We start from the raw sequence: 16,453 nt of genomic DNA, 5'->3' as shown, positions 1-16,453 counted from the left end.
GAGGATTCTCTTCGAAGCTAAAACCCTACATGTCCCGCTCAGGTCCGCCACCCCGCACATCCCCAACCCCTTCTGCGTCCAAATCCATTCCTGCTCCTCCTTCTTGTCGACGTTTACGTTCCTCCTCCTTTAGAAACATCTGTTCTAAATAAGGAGGTTTCTGCTCTGACAACGCTTCTTGGTCCGGTCCTTGCTCCTGACAAAGTTGTGCTGCAAGCGTCTTCCAATTTCCATGGGACACTTTAACTGCGGATACATTTAAGACGTTGCCATTGGTCCTACCTTGGGGACGAACTACCGTACACGCCCAGCTCATAACTTACAGGGATCTAGCCGATACCGAAACGTGCGGAAACGGAAACCTGCGAAAATAGGTTTTTTCTCGCTTTCTGCAGAGAGCCTAAAATGACAAAAGTGCGGAAAGAAGATTTGCATTTCTGCGTTTGCAGTAGGGCGGAAAGTCAAAAACAGATTCCACGCCTGCGTTTGCCATACACATACGTGCGTTTACTTCACTACTGATACTACTTTAGGGTAAATGTCTACAATCACTGCCCCCGACCTTGGGGCTGGCGAAGTTCTAGAGATCGGCTGTGTTTCAGCTCAAAGAAGGTGGAAGGCCTGCTACCGACGTTTGGAAACACGTTGATAGAGGACGTTATGCAAGAACTGCTCTGTGAGTTATTAACTTAAACTGAGCACTTTCCAAGTTTCAGCTTTCGACTACCATAACAAAGAGCTAGGGGTTTCGGGAAGTATTGGGCTATGGAATCAACCGATTAAGATAAGTGAAATGAATCGCCCAAGGGAAGCAAACCGCACCTTTACCATGGAGTCCTGAGTTTTATCTAGGACGGTCAGATGCTCCGTCATTTGATGCGGCCGCGGTGTAAACACTTGGTGTTCCATATCTAGCGAAATAGCATAGGGAATTGGGGCGTGATTAAAATTTCCTAATACTTGGCTGAATTTTACTGAATTAAAGGAAAGCTTTCGGGGTATATACTCCTCATAAACTGAGGTACTTTGCAGTCGCCGCGGGCGAGCACAGATGGGCCTTCCAAGAGCATGTGCGACCAGCGAAGTTATACGACAATAACTAAGACACTTTTGTAGCCGTACCACTTGCAGAACTTCTAGGTCAGTCGCGCTCGTGGGAAGGCCCACAGATAGGTACTGCGACAGCAACTCCAGCTCTTCCAGGTCGTACGCCGTCCGTATGGCGTGCCTGTGCATGAATGAACAAACCAATTTCAGCAGGCCGTGCATACAGCTAAAATGTGGACGCCTAACCATTTCTGCATAGCCCCAATCCAGTTTCCCGGATCCCGGTATTGACTACAATGTGCTTCCGAAACCCTGCTTGCCTTTCATCACCGCACATGCCGGTACAGCTTCCGTCGTCGGCTTCGTTTATGCAGAACAGCACGCTGCCGTATAGCTGTTCCGGCCCCTCTAGCGGCAGCAGTAGGAAACTGTCCGCGCCCTCAACGGCATCCAGTGCAAACCAGTCATGCGGGAGCGGCTCCAAGGGCGCCGCTTGGGTGTGGATCAGTGGCTTCTGAATGGCGGTGGGGAACGGGTGTGTTGCTAAGGCAGGCTGGCGTGAAAAAACATAGCCTGGGGCGAAAACTTGCAAGCAACTAATGGCTGTCTGTCTCTAGGCCCCAATCTAGCGTACCTTCCCCTCGAACAGTAGCGAGTGGCTGCCGCCATGACATACGGCATTGACCAGACCGGGCGGCATGAGGTGGGCGGCAGGTCCCGCGCTGTGCACCACCACAGCATGTGAGCGGTCCGAGCTGTAAATGAAAAGGCTGTAAAGATATGGGACAAGGACAATTTTAGGAGGATCATGGGCACGATTTCAAATAGTTGGAAGCAGCTATGCGATCTCAGACAAAGAAAGATGTAGCTTGCCGCGGAGCGACGGTACGTTCCTGCCGAACTAGTGTGTGTATCCCACCCTACCCTGGCACTTAAGATACCCTGTAACGAATTTTTTGCAATTCATGACATGAGGCTAAAGGCCTCAGGTTTCAGAGAGGTACCCTGTTCGCCCGACCAACCGCTAATTTGCTAAAGTTCGACCTGACAAGAGAGTGCTTTCCAGCCAATAAGTTCAGCTTCTCCCTCCAGGAACTTGTACTGGCAAGCAACAAATTGTCAATTGCCGTCTTGCGCAAACATCGTCCCTGAGGCTCGAAACAGCGTGGGCATGGCGTTGCGCACATAATACCACTTCTTCATTGCAAATTTACCTCTACTCGTTGTGACCTACCTTAACCGTCTGTTGGACCTTCACCGGGATTAGTTCCTTGGCGGACGAGTTTCCCCCCTCCGAAACTGCGGACTGTAGTCGAGACTCTACAGGACATACGCTAATGCAAATCCCCATCCTTATTCTCTACGTCCTAAACGAAACTCCTGGTCCTTTGCGGTGACCTTTTGGGTTGAGGACCCTTACTTCCTTGCCATAAGTAAGGCGCATGGAACCAATATGACAAGGAAAACGATGAGGACAAGAAAAGCAGAAATTCATGTGATAAACTTCAGGCTCGTACGTCCGGCTTATTCGTGCCGTTTTCTCAAGGTTGCTACAAGAAACCGATATTCGTTACAACAACATGGCATTTTTGTCCAGGTGTAGCACAAATCGTCACAATATCATGGCAGAAGCCGACCGTACGTTCCTATGCATCTCCTTTTAACCGCTTAGCCCTTTATTCGCCCAGGTCGTACTGCGTATCCTCGTACACCTGCAACGACTTTTTCGGAGCGGAACGCTGATGGAAGCCATTCGTTGCGGCGCGAGTACCACCTCTGACCGCGCACAAATCCCTGTGTCCTGGCCGTGCATTCGGTGCTGTAGTCGGAACCGTACCAGTGCGGCTGTCGCCTTGAGCCTTGGTGGCCCTTTCGTAACCGCCCAAGCTGGGGCCTGCCATGCTAGGGCCATGGTGTCGGGTTACAAACTCTGTGTCCTCGAGGATGAAAGATCCGCTGGCGGAAACGGCGTTGCCGCCGCGGGGGATGAACTCTGTGTCCTCGTACATGGCGCGCATATCCGGCTGGTGCACTGAGTTGTGCACGTGGCTTAGAGGCGGGCCAGCCTGGAGGGCGGGCCCCCCAGGACCCTGGACCGCGTCGCCGCACACAGCCGCGGTGGCGGGCCCCAGGAAGAAGGTATCCTCGTGAATGGCCAAGCTCGATGCCGTTGCTATAAACCCATGCGCCGTCACCGTGCTGATTTCCTGGCCGCCGCAATGTGGCCCACCAAAGCCGCCACAGCTGCTGGAAAGCGGCTCCCTACGGCCAATGACCGGGGCTGCCGCCCTGGAGCTGCGCGCGGCGTTGGCTAGGCGGCACACGTCCGATGCACTGATGGGCTTCATAGGCATCGTCCCATTTCCACCATCGGACGCCAGGCGCCGCGAGAGCTGCACGTAGGAGCGGGCAAGGATCCGTAACCCAGAAGTTAGCAAACCGCGTACCAAATATGCGTACAAATATGGACATATTTGCATGGGCAATGGGAGCTTCTGATATTGCAAGGTCATCCGAGTTTCTTGACGTGGTTGCGGCCTTCCTGGCCCTTTCTGCGCCTCTCTTCCGTGGAGGAACTCCCCATAATAACCCCAGCCTATCGTCTTCCTATCCCGGAGCAGAACCGTTTGGCGTACCTTGCGAGCTTCCTCATGTGGCAGCGTGTCGCAAAACATGTCGTTCAATGCATCGAAAGCCAGCTTGGTGTGAAGCGTCACCGTCGGCTCAGCTGCAAGTGGCTGCTTCGGCGCTGGAAGCGAAGTCGAATGCGCTGCTTTTGGCTCTAACCATGGAGGTCTGGCTTCCACCACCACCGCCGGCGGCTGTATTGCCGCGGGCGGTGCCAGGGGATCTGCCAGGGTGCTGCATGGTCGCGGCTGTCCTCGTTCGGCGCGCTCATTTTGAAGCGGGAGGTCCTCACTGAAAAGCGAGTTGATCAAATCGAAGGCACCCCGGGTGGAGATGGTCACCGTAGGTTGCGGATCATCGTCACATACCTTGGTGCTGACGTTGTTAGTGGGCTTTGGCAGCTGCGGCGGTGGGTCGTCTTGGAGCCCGAATGGTGGGGTCGTGGGGAAAACGGTACCTACGGAGCCATTGGGCGGATGGCCCGAAGGGGCCTGCGCGGCCGGTGGGGCGTCAGCTAGCGGTCGTCGTTGTTGACCTCCATTACTAATTGCCGAGCCATTCTCAAGCGCAGCCGTGCAGTTGTCGCTCTGCATATACTGTTTCGGCGCTCCTGTTCCCCCCAACACAGCTGAAATGACTTGCCCGAATGGAGCACGCCGTGGTGCGGCGCTTGCTGATGCTGCCTCTCCCCGGGCTGAGCCACAGGCAACAACTGCTGCCGAAGCGTTCTCCGCGCCGTTGGCACCATTACGGACCGCTGGGGGCAGCAAAGGCAGGATAGCCCTTTGCGGGTCTGCGCCAGGCTGCTGCGCGGCACCGTGGGCCATTGAGCTGCTGCCCAGTCCGGAAGGCGTGTACACGACAACTCCCGTTCGGTTTTCATGCGAGGGAGCCGGGTTACCCCGGAACCAAGCCACAGCCCTGAGCTCCTCATAGGACATCTCTTCCTCAGCACCTCCATCCTCATGGCTGCCGTCCGTTGCCGCGGCAGTCACTGATGGTGCTGAAGCCTCGGCTTGCGCCCCAGCGGGCATCACGCCAGGCAGGGTGGTATGGCCACCCCGGCTGAGCGCACCTCCGTCGGTAAGCGGGCCTGCTGCAGCTGCCCACGCGAATTGAGCATCTAGGGGCGCCTTCGACTGCTGTGCCACAGTTGGCTTTCCCGAAATCGAGAGAGCAGCCACCGACTGGGACACTGAGTGCGGGGGACCTGGTTGCAGGCCGTGTAGAAGTGTCACCGGCGGAGCGAGACTGAACATGAGTGCATCCACATCTCCAGAAGCAGCGCCGGCAGTCAACCTGCTGGCCCCTGGCAGTAGCAGTGACTGGCCGGTCGATGGACCCACCAATGCCGCCGGCGCGCCATGTTCCAGCTGCCCCAGACACCCAGCCCTCCTAGCTTCGCCGTCCTGGAACTCCTCGTCGGTGAAGACCTGAATACCGCTTGCGGTACTGGCCGGCGCGGCGGCACTTGCAGCAGTACCTGGGAGCAGAGCTGCCTGGTTCCATGCGAGGGCACGGTCCAAGTTCTCCTTGCGCCTGATACCAACTGGTTGCAGCTCCCCCAGATTGTTCAACTGCGTCGCAAGATAGATTTGACATGGATCCACAATGACCTCGCCGATGAAGACGTGGAACAGGGCGTGCATTGCGTGTTGCTCCTCACCATAAACACATCATGGAAAGGATAATTCCAAGATCCCAGATTTCCATGCATGGTAACTGCAGCCTTCACAAAGCTTACACGATGCATACAGGATAGCGCACGCAACCACCTGTCAACGGACTTCATGGCCTAGGCTAGGTCCGTTCTAGTCAAACATTGCATCCTCCGCAGCTCTGGTGCATACCTGGGGCATCATGCTATATCCCGGTAGTGATGGTCGTGGATTGTCGCCTATGACAAACTCCTCATCCTCATGTAACCCGACGAAGGGCCGCTGCCCGCGCTCCTGCTGCACAGCGCCTGGGCGAGGTCCGAACAGCCTGGAAGGCTGTTGCGGCACGGCGGCAACACTGAAGATACCGGCCGCACTTTGCTGCTGCTGCCCCAGTTGACCTCGCGCAGCGGCCCTCGTCCCTATCGTACCCAAGTTAACGCGCAGGGGCTCTTGGGGCGGAGGCCCCATGACCTGTTCATCCTGAATCCGGCGCTGTACGCGCTGCGCCTGAGGGGGTGGATATAACGGGAGCCGTCGTGTACGACTAGCTGTGTGGCGGCAACGAAGTGTCGTGTTTGTTAGCATGCGAACATCGACTGGGGGACATTGCTGGCCGAGGCATCAACGCAAGTCCACTACTCAAGCAAAGAAGAGAGCGCTTATACGCGGAGTGCAATCAGCATGCTTGTGCGAGGCCACGCGAGGTTATGTTCGGAGCTCTGCAACTGTATTAAGCCCATGGGCTGCTAGGGCATCGCGGTGGCTACGAGGATGAAGCATAGACGACTCACCATACGCTGTTGGAAGGCCATGTGCTTTTGTTTCAGACGCTCTAACTGCTTGACGCCACTGCAGCAGTCCACGGGCACTTAAAAGTCAGGGGGAACAAAAAGTGGGTTTGGCACGCTTCCTTGTGAACCATTTTCTACCCACCGTTGGATGCCGTCCATGTACACAGCATCAGCAGCTTGAAAGTTGCCCTTCAGCTCAAAATAAGTACCATAAGCTTCGTAGTACAAAGCGAAGTCACGGCCAATACCCTTTTCCTGTACGATGGGTAGTGTGAAGCTAAGCATGCCCAGATGGTCCTTGCGTTACATGTAATAGAACTACTCTAAGCGCTGCAGCGAACCTTGAGAAACAAAAAGACGTCGTCCGGATCCGCCAAGCAATCTGCCTGTAGTGTCGAAGGGTTTAGTTACGCACCGAACCCGGATAGTGAGTTCTGTTTTGCACGTCATGCCCTCTTGACCATGCCACGGAGGGACTTACGTATTGAATCCATATACGAAGACAGCGTATATCATTCGTGTAGCGCGGATACTTCTGCAGCTCCTTGGTGCAAGCCTCTAGCACCTTAGTGAGGTCAGCCTTTCCACCGCCCACACCATACTCTTGCATCCATTTAATATACCTGCAAAAGGTGACCATTGGGTTAAGCCATTTTGGCCAAGATGTATATATGCCCAGGATCCGAGACTGAAAGGATGGGTCACCTTTGCCAAGGCTCCAGCGGGTCGTCTCCCCTATAATCAGTAACCTCCGCCCAAAGCTCCCTGTAAGCAAGACATGTTGGCTGTGAAAGGTTGTGGCGATCTTGCAACGCAAGTACGCGTTGTTACCTCCGCTTTGCCTCAAGCCCCTCAAGTCTTGGGTCCGCCAGCTCCTGCAGGGCAGCTTTACTACGGCCCTGACGAACTGGGACGCAGTTCTCTTTTGTCAGTTCCCAGTCCATCCCTTCCTGATAACGACGGAAGCTATCTGTCAACCGATGACCATCTAAAGAACGTAACTATCTATTTCAGCAGAGAAAGTGCTTTACATGTAACGGAATCTACTTCTAGTGATAGCATGAACAATATTCACCGTGTACTGTATAGCAGGGGTATCCCTCTTGGAGGGCGATGGAGCTGTCGTTCATGATTTATACGCGGAATCAAATGGTTTAAGTGGCATACTTCTATTCAATCGTTTTTAGTAAAATATGTAAATCCATGCTTGCATTCGACTGCGTCATTGTGTAACCTTCGGTTTCGGTGTACAAGCCTCACTTTCGGCCTCCTAATTGCAGAACGATTTGAGGATTATGAAAGGCTGAGCGATTAGAGCTGATTAACTTGCTGATGGTGTGGCATAGGAAACGCATATGTATCTTTGAGACGCCCTAGGAATGCGCGACTTCTTCGGGTGCTACCTACTATTCAGCCTGGCACCTGAAGGGAAGGGGAGGACGTACATCGGGTGAGGATGCTCTGTCATCGCCGCTTTGTCTCGGGCATACTGACAGCTGGACTTACGGACTGAAGGTTCACGGTCAACCCCCGACGGCGCATCCGACAGCACAACGGGTTGATAAAGGCTGGGGCATGGAAGACCTCAAGGTAGGGGAACGCTGCCCTGGTGCAGCTAAGCCGTGAACAAGATGTGAAACCCGTGTTGTGCCGTTTTCCTGTAAACCCCGACTATGCCGGGGCCCTCCCTACTACTGCTTTCTCACGATCGGCACCGAATAATCAAGGCCTGTAAGTTAAAAGTTCCCTATGCATTTGGACGGCCAAACATTTCATTGATTCCAGGGGCAGGCCTTGGGAGATGACGTTGGTGCTGTATGGCTTCCCAACGAAGGTAGGCGACGTCGCAGCTGGCCGCGCGCCATGTAGTACCGGCGTAAGATTACCTTCCCTTCCGATCGGAAATGAAGCATGCAATACCATACAAGCGCACATGGCGTGCTGCCTGATCCGAAGCTGCTTCAGATTCTACACAAAGGACAATACTCTCCTGCATGTTTGGTGTGTAAAACAGATCCAAGCGCTACAGTTCGAATGGGCGTGGCAGCACCCTCTGCGAAGCGTCATCGTAAGGCCCATCGCGCAAGCTTTGGGTTCTAAAAAGCTCCAGGGCGTTCGCGGGAAGGTACGGCAAGCCTGCTGGAGTCCTTGTAAACTACCGTTACAGCATGGTTGCTTGCAAACTGCCTTGGTGCTTGGTAGGAGAGTTTGGAATTTTGCTATAATAGCGTACACCCGGATACTATCACACGTTACAGCATGGTTGGCCGTACGCTGCGGCCTGGAGGAGCTGGAGGCTTGGACGGCGGAAGCTCCACAGCCAGCGATGGGTATTCGCCTGACACCTTCCATTGCCGTCCGATTTTTGCCGCAGATCCTCCTCATGCTCAGCATGCTGCACGAGTCTCCGTGGCGGCATTTTCCGCTGACACTGCAGTACCTTAACCCTAAGTACGAGGCCATGATCAAGGGTACGTGCGAACCGTCGCGACTGATACAGCTGGCTGTAGTGTATTGCCTGTAAGTCGTAGTCTGCATGGGTTGTCGCATGGTAAGTCACTAAGTTGCCGAAGCACTGCTAAGCACCAGCTTTGGGCCCAGCATCTTAGGAAAAAGAGGCAAGCAATAGGCCGTTGTCTGCTGCTGAGGACAACGGCAGAAAATAAAACACGTTTTGGATAGCAAGGCTCTGACACAAGCAAGCCACAAGAGCGATGTCGCTGAGATTTTGACGCAACATTGGCTTAACTCCGCCATGTCTGAGCTGCACAACCTACGGCAGCCTAGGGTTTTCCTATGTTGCGATACACCCAATACTGGGAGGATCCTCAGGTACTAACAGAGAAACTTGCCCTGACGTGGACACGGCCTTCTGTTGGTTGCAATCGTAGAGACCGTTGTGAGCGCGCCCTGCCATGTGCGCGTCTTCACGGCCCCGTTGGAAGACCTCCCACGAGCGCTAGACGACTTGGACGACGATGAGGATGAGGATGATCCGGATTCTAATGAGGAGCAGGATGAGCAAGAGGAGCTTGGGGAGGGCGGCGTTAGCGGCAGGGAGCGGAACGTGGGCTACAGTGGCGTCCGAAAGGGCATACCCGACGGGGATTGCAGCTGCAACAGTGATGATACTGCGGGCACCAGCGACGGCGAGGACAGCGCTGGACAAGAGGTGAGCAGGTGTGCACTGGGCTAGATGGCATTAAATCCACTGTATCGCATGGCCGGTGATACCAGTCGTGCAGGCTAGTAACAGGTTGGTTTGGAGGGATGGAAGTCGTTCTGGGAGAAGTTCTTGTTGATTCAGCGTTTGCACGTTTGGCCTTTACGAAAGCAGCTCACCCATGGATCTCGTGTCGTACCCCATGCGCGAGGTTACAGGTCTCACGAGGATACCACCTCGGTGTGCCTCTGCGCGAGGCTCGGTTGGGGCTTAACAAGACCGATGCCGCCATATCAGCGGCACCTGCAGGCGCCCGTGCCGAAGGCACCAGCAGCGGCAACGCCCGCCTGCCATGCCAAATCTGCCAGGTGGTTATCCAACGGCACATCCTGGTCTGCGGTGCCTGTGGCGTTGCATTTCATCTGGACTGCCTGGCGGCCCGCTGGTCGGCCACCGAGGGCGTCGCCGCTGGGGACCGCTTTGGGGGCGTGCCTGAGCAAGGACACTGCCCCGCGTGCGGTACTCTCCACACTTGGATGGCGATGCTGCGAGGCATGCAGACGATCGGCTGGGGCAACAAGACCCGCGGGAGACGCGGGTACGCAGACAAGCGGACGCCGTTGGTTGGGGTGGCGTCGGCGTCATGCCTTGGGCATGCTGTTGTGAGTTATCATATTCCGAATCTGGGCAGATAAGCTTCTGCACAAGTTCTAAGGCACTGGTTACGGCATGCGCTTATCATGTACACCACCTTGCAACGGCGTGACGCCAACCTTTAGTGAGTTGCTCCACTACCCAAGGGCGCAGGCGCCGTGAGGCCTTTACTTCAAGGCCTTTACTTCACTGTCAGTTGCACCTGGCTCTACGGCTTACATCAATCCTGTGACTTCCTGTGCAGGAGGAAGGCCAAGACTGCTGCCTTGGCTGCAGCAGAAGGCGCCCCAGCAGGCTCACGTTGTCGAAAGGGCAAAATCACAGCGCCCGATGTGGCGGCAGGTGAGCCGACGATACCCGTGGCCAAACCACGCAAGCGCGCGGCCAAGGCCAAGGCAGGACACAACGAGTCTGAGCTTCAGGAAGCAAGCAACACGGCGGATATTTTGACTGGGTCCGGAGCCCCCATTATCAACAACTGTGCCACGAACGAAACCCATGGCACCGGCGCTTGCGAGCTGGCTGAGCCCAAGCAACAGGTACCTGGTCTCGCAGCTATGCAACGCAGTAAGCCTCGAAGCGGTACAGCTGGCCGCACCGCCAGGCGTCGGAAGGGCGCTCCCGGGTCGGAGGATGCGACAGCCGGCAGTTGCGACGTGTATGGTGGAGTCGGGGAACCCGTACCAGGGTCTGGGTCAGCGCAGGGCGGTAGTCAGGGACCGTGCAATGCGGCAGGCGTGACCGTTCGGCAAGACGGTCAAGTGCCTAAGCCGCGTAGCAGGAAGAAGCCGGTCGCGCAAGGGGCGAAACCAGCTGGGGCGACTGTACCGCTGACAGGTGCCGACGCTATGCCTTTGGATGGTGCGGACGAGGTGCGACCGCGGTACGCAGGCTTTGGGGGCGTCCTACCCTAGGTCCCGCCTCTCCGTGTGCGCAGGTTCACTGCGTGAGCACACGGACACGCCCTGTCCGGGCCGCATTTGATGTCCAGGTGCAAACTGGCTGCCGAAGCACGTGTAATTTCCTTCTTAGAGCCTTGTCACCACGCCGTAACGTCTAGGAGCATTGTATACTGCAACAACCAGATTGCCGCAACTTGCCTACCCTTTCCGCGGAAACAGTTCCCATTTCTGCGGCGTGGTGTCCGTTGTTGGTCAGCTTCCCTCTTACCTTAATTTTCAGAACCTCGTGTAGTATCCTGGGTATCACGGGACTGTCATCTGCCGAAACACCTCGGCACCACCGTTTCCATGGCTGCTTGCAACACTCAAATCTCCCTGCTCCGCACAGGTCCAACGGATCATCTTGGCCGGGCAGCCCGGGGGATCACCGCCCAAGCGACAGCGGCGGGTGCGCGAGCTTTCCCCAGAAGGCGCGCTGCATAAGAAGGAAACAGACCAGCCTCCGCCGCCGAGCTTCGGCTCCTTGCCCAGTGCGCAAGCTGGCGAGGGATATTGCGAACCCGGCCACAATGCAGAGCTCAGGGAATTATCTCCCGTGCCGCTTTGGCTGCGGCTGCAGGCCCGAGCTGGCGCAGCAGCGGCCCCGGCCGCTGCTGCTGCCACGGGCACCACCTGCGGTTCGGGGCTTGGGGCGGCTGGCGCAGCCAAGGCAACTGGCGTCTCGTGTTCAGCCGCATTGCTAGGCCCGCATCGGGTCGTTGTTCTTACAAGCGACTCCGAAGGCACCGCGAGCGCAGGGGAGGACGACCACGGCATCATAGAAGGAGAACCCAGCTGGTGGGAGGACGAGAGACAGCAGGACGGCGGCGCAGTGCTGAAGATGGGGCACTTCCACGCAGGGGCAGTGTCGGGAGCATGTTCACGCGGCGGTGCGGGTTCGAGACCTGGCAGTTGCAGTGATGCTCCTGGGACAGCGCTTTACGATGCGGACCATCAGGACGGGCGGCGAGGTAATGAACTACCGGCCAGCCGGACGCAGCTGGATCAACAGCCGCCATCACCGGGGCAAGGACGGGTATCGTCCCGGACAAATTACCCTCCCAGCTCTTTGCCCATGCCCGATCAGCCTCTGCCAGATTTGGTTATCCTGGGTACCACTAGCGAATGCACTGATTCGGAAGACCTGGACGTGTCGTGCAGCCCGCGCGCTGCGTGCTCTCAGTCTCCTCACCGTCGCGGACAGGCCTGGGCTACATCCCAGGCTACACCACGCAACGCAAGGCCCCCGCGTGCTGACCCAGTGGCGCACCACCCGCCATCTCCCATGAACGTGGACGCGTCGCTGCAGTGTCAGAGCAGCGCCGGGCTGGCTGTGCTGATAGCTCCCACGTTCGGTGAGAATGAATCTGGCCTAAGCGGTGCCTACTTCAGCCCTGCCTTTGGCAGCCCAGTCCTGAACGAGCCAGGCAGCGGAGGTCCTGCGCAGGACGCGCCGGGGCGTCCTCAGGCCGAGGCGGGGCACATTTCCGGCAGCAGCCCAGCGGGACTGCTGTCACAGCCACAATGTTGCCCTTTCACCTCTCCACAGCTAAGACAACGGCCAGAGGCCGGTGGCAGCCCATGCCCTAGCGGCGCTAAGGCATCCGCATCCATGCCTGCGGACACCGAGCGAGCCGCATCCGGGCTGCTCCTTTCGCCACCGACGGATGAAGATGGCGGTCAGACTGAACCGCCTGCTGTTCGCTGCGCACGGCAAGGACAGCAGCAACTTGAAGTAAAACCCTGTCGGGCGGAAGCTGTTGCCGGAGACCAAAATCATGCGCGCGGAGGCGAGAGTGAGGACGAAAACTGCTATGGGGCAAGGCCGGGGCTGCATCATCCACGGGACCAGCAGCTCACGACGCGTGAAGTGATGGACTTGTGCACCCCGCTGCCCCTGCGAAGGAGGCTAGACAACCGGGCAGCAAAGGTGGTCGTCGTGGACGCTGGGCGCGCGGGGCCAGAACAGGCTATAGGTCAGGCAGAACATGCAGCGAGCAAGCGTATGCGCAGCCCCAAGCTGCTGCCTGGTCCATGCCAGCTTGGAGCTTGTGGCAGCGGCGACTGTACTGGCGACGCGCGTGGTCAACTCCTCGGTCAGCAAGGCAACGTAGTTAGTGCGCCGTCACCAAGTATTGAAGCTGCATCTTGGGACACACGTGTTGCGCCAGCATGCGCAGTCAGCGGGCGTGAGGGAGAGTCCGCTCAGAGGTACGGTGTAGTGCACGGCGGCGCGGCGTCGGGAGGTTGGTCGGTGTCTCCGTTGCCGGTGCGGCAGCGATGCAAGAGCCCGGCGGCGGTCGCGCGGAGAGAGGGAAGTGCTGGAGCGGGTTGTGACGAGGGTGGGTCCGACAGCGTGCTGGAGGTGCGTCATGAGCCGCCATATGACGGACCCGGGCTCGGTTTGTGTGCGGGTGTGGGCGATGGGGACCCACACAGTGACGGCGGCAGCGGCCAACAGCAGCAGAGGAGCCGAGTGCCAATGCCAGGGGGCGGCAGGCCATCGGGATTGCTCGGATTCAGTATTGGTGATTCCGAAACTGATGACGATGTCACTGTAGTTGGGTAAAGCTTTGAGTTAATGTGGTGCATAAGCTTGCGTTGATGTGCAGGTAAAATGCGTCGAGAAATACGGTCGTGTAGCTTACCGTCTGGCTACGACTTGCCATGAGCGGGGCTTGTTTTGGCGGTCGACTATATATGAGCTGAATAATCGGGACGCCTTGAACTGGGGTGTCGGCTCGACGTTTGCAGGTGAATGTGTTCAATGCGCAGAAATCACTTGTCTGGTGCCAGTGTAGAGGTTCTGGTGCGGTGATGAAAGGCAGAAAGCCATCTCCGAACGTTGATGCGTGGAGGGGAAATTCAGTTGCCTTGCTTCACCTTGCATTTTCCTTATGTGCTCTGACCCATGCCTGTTACCATGGTGTTCAACATCCTTTCGATTCCTTTCGATATCCGACCCAAAGTGCGTTCCATTACGTGGTAAGGTTACTCGATTGCCTTGCGGGCTTGAAGTGGCAGGGGATGACATTTACACGTATATTAGCGTCACATGTTTACTTAGCGTATTGGCCGCTGGTGAAAGCCTGTTGTTGGTGTATGTATAGGCAGGCTTGAAGGGGTGGCCGATGTGTATTTACAACGTGCTGTCGTGGGTTTCATACCATACCGTTGAACACACATGGAATGCGAACTGTGTCAACGGGCGTGTGTAGTTGCAGGAATCTGCTGCACCTAAGTCCCATGCTGTTAGCTGTTACCTTTGAATTCCAGATGGTTAACTCCAGTCCTTGTGCACTTGCCAGATCCTGCCATGCACACTGCCGTGCACACACGCGATGTGTACGATGGGCAGCATGCAAGTCAGACGCAACATGACCAAGCATGAGGTAGAGGAACCTATAACTACCAATTCATCTAAGTGTCGAAGCATTGCATAGGAAAAATATCGTAATGTTGTAAAGTAGCCCTAGTCTCAAGAACTGAAGATGTCATCATGGGTCACCGCCCTTCCTTTCGATAGCTGCGTTTGCATTTCTAGTCATTAAGCATAAAAGGTTGAGGGCGTTCTGCCCTTTTCCAACATGTCTTCTTCGGTCCTTGAATACCTGACCAATGTGCTGTCACAACGTGGACCTAACGCTGTGCCTTACAGCGAGAACGTTAAATGGAATATCAGGGATCATGTATCAGAGCTCCAGAAGGCAGGTGCTATGAGGGTAGAGATAACGTGCGGTCAAGGAAGCTGCCTTTGGAGGCTGACCCCTCTCTGGATTTGGGCAGGTCTTTCCAACGCTGACGTCTAAGCTGAGTGAATATCATAGCAACGATGGCAGGTGATGAAAGGCTGCCATCCGTCCCCGTGCCGTGTCCCAAAGGCCACTTGACTCATAATTGACGCACTTTGCCTGTGCGGTAGGCTGCTACACGTGCTCAAAGTGGAGGGGACGATGCCTATCCATTATCAGGTGAAACTGGGTGAATCCTTCGTCTGCTGTTTTCTGATTCGTTGCTGCTGCCGATGCATCCCTGTGGTTTTCCTATTGGGTTGCTTTCGGAGTACACTATCCATGCGACTGAATGCTGGGTGATAAACACGCAGGGTTCAAAATACAACATCCCCATCCTGATGTGGCTCACGGAGCAGTACCCATATGTTGCCCCCCAAGTGTACGTGGTCCCCACCTCAAACATGATCGTCCGGGCCAGCAACCTGGTAGACCCCAGCGGCCAGGTATTGACTCCGTTGATTCGGTCATGGATATTCCCAAGCAGCAATTTGGTAGACGTTGTTCTGGAGATGTCCCAGCGCTTCGGCGAGGAGTCGCCGCTGTACACGCGCCCTGCCGGCTATACGGCGCCGCCAACGTTCCACGGGCCCCCTGTTGCCCAGCCGCCGCCAAACTACCCGCAGACGCATGTGGGTCCTTCACCCAACCCTAGCCCTGCTTCTGTGGCCACCGCCGGAGCTGCCAGCAGCACCTACCCGGCTGTCCAATACCCAGGCATTCAGGGTGCTACTGCCGGCACCCTGACGCCATACGCGACGCCGTCCGTGGGGAACACTCCCAACTCCACACCCGGCGCGGGGGCAACGTTTTCAGGGTCCTCGGGGTCTAACTGGGGCCCTCCCGCTCCACTTGTTGCACCATCTCCGGCGTACCCATCGACTTCGGGTGCAATGCAGCCGCCACCGCCACCGCCGCCACCCCATAATTTCGGTCTGGGGAGCATCTTTTTTGGCGGCCTGTTTGGCAATGGACAGCAGCAACCGCAGCCCACACCACCGCCACCGCCGTCACATCCGCCGGGGCCCTCCACAAGCCAGTTTTCCGCGCAAAGCTCACTGCCGCAGCCCACGCCGCCACCGCCGCCCCCAGAGCCGAAGCGACCGACGGTGTCTCGCGAGGAGCTGGATGTGCACTTTCGACACCTTGCTATTGAGGCCCTATCGTCGCAGCTGCGGACTCTACAACGCGGATTCAACGAGTACGCGCATGACGAAACTGTCCAAGCATTGGAAGTGCAGAACCAGCTTAGTGAGCGAAAGGCACAGCTCCAGGCAGTGGTGAGTAGGTCATGTGGGTTTGTGGACACGGGCTGCCCCTTGCAGGGCCTGGGACTTTGTCCTTGGCTTGGCCGCAAGCTAAGTAGACAGCAAGGAGCAAGTGGCTTGGGCTAACAGTTTGCAGCAATATTTTGCTGTCCTGTTTGACAGCAGGTTCCGTTACTCTGTCTTGGCTTGCAAAGCTGCAGGTGTCAATTGCTACAGGCGACAAGCCCACAAACGTGTAAAGAATGTCGGGATGTTGCTTGCCATGGGAATATTTTCTTGGCATGCATGTCGCAGTGCCGAGCAGGGGTCCTTTGGCGGATGCCATTAATGACGTTGCGGGCTTGGGACTGTTTTTGTCCAGCTATGGGCAACGGGGTTGTTGATCATAGGCACCGTCCCTTCAACCCCATGTTCGGCAGCCGCTAGGTTAGCGGCGGGCCCATAGATCAGCGGTGCTCGTTTACAGACATTTGCTTGACCTTGCGTGGGTTTCGCTTGCTGCTTGACAC

General features: G+C 56.6%; 2 protein-coding genes across 2 annotated transcripts in view; one reads left to right on the top strand and one right to left on the bottom strand.

The window, feature by feature from the left end:
* Positions 1–7,262, bottom strand: part of VOLCADRAFT_104641 (uncharacterized protein) — a gene marked incomplete at its 3' end in the record, with an annotated part of 28,342 nt that extends 21,080 nt beyond the window's left edge. The window contains exons 1-12 of the mRNA XM_002950215.1: positions 6,959–7,262; positions 6,833–6,892; positions 6,609–6,750; positions 6,469–6,513; positions 6,270–6,382; positions 6,128–6,185; positions 5,526–5,843; positions 3,684–5,291; positions 2,743–3,440; positions 1,682–1,817; positions 1,383–1,561; positions 1,123–1,228 (exon numbers count right to left, since the gene is read on the bottom strand). Coding sequence (XP_002950261.1) covers positions 1,123–1,228; positions 1,383–1,561; positions 1,682–1,817; positions 2,743–3,440; positions 3,684–5,291; positions 5,526–5,843; positions 6,128–6,185; positions 6,270–6,382; positions 6,469–6,513; positions 6,609–6,750; positions 6,833–6,892; positions 6,959–7,071 — 3,576 coding nt within the window. The 5' untranslated portion in view covers positions 7,072–7,262. The remainder of the gene's footprint in view (positions 1–1,122; positions 1,229–1,382; positions 1,562–1,681; positions 1,818–2,742; positions 3,441–3,683; positions 5,292–5,525; positions 5,844–6,127; positions 6,186–6,269; positions 6,383–6,468; positions 6,514–6,608; positions 6,751–6,832; positions 6,893–6,958) is intronic.
* Positions 7,263–7,506: 244 nt separating this feature from the next.
* Positions 7,507–9,194, top strand: VOLCADRAFT_117506 (uncharacterized protein; the record flags this gene model as incomplete). Its single annotated transcript, XM_002950332.1, has 5 exons — positions 7,507–7,577; positions 7,624–7,717; positions 8,142–8,252; positions 8,502–8,598; positions 9,019–9,194. Coding segments are annotated over 5 exons (549 nt in total), but the record flags the coding sequence as incomplete, so codon positions are not given.
* Between the last annotated feature and the right edge of the window lie 7,259 nt (positions 9,195–16,453).

The sequence above is a fragment of the Volvox carteri genome, assembly GCF_000143455.1.
Source record: "Volvox carteri f. nagariensis unplaced genomic scaffold VOLCAscaffold_18, whole genome shotgun sequence".
NCBI lineage: Eukaryota > Viridiplantae > Chlorophyta > Chlorophyceae > Chlamydomonadales > Volvocaceae > Volvox > Volvox carteri.
The sequence above is the reverse complement of the archived record's forward strand: the minus strand, read 5'-3'. Positions and strand labels throughout refer to the sequence as shown.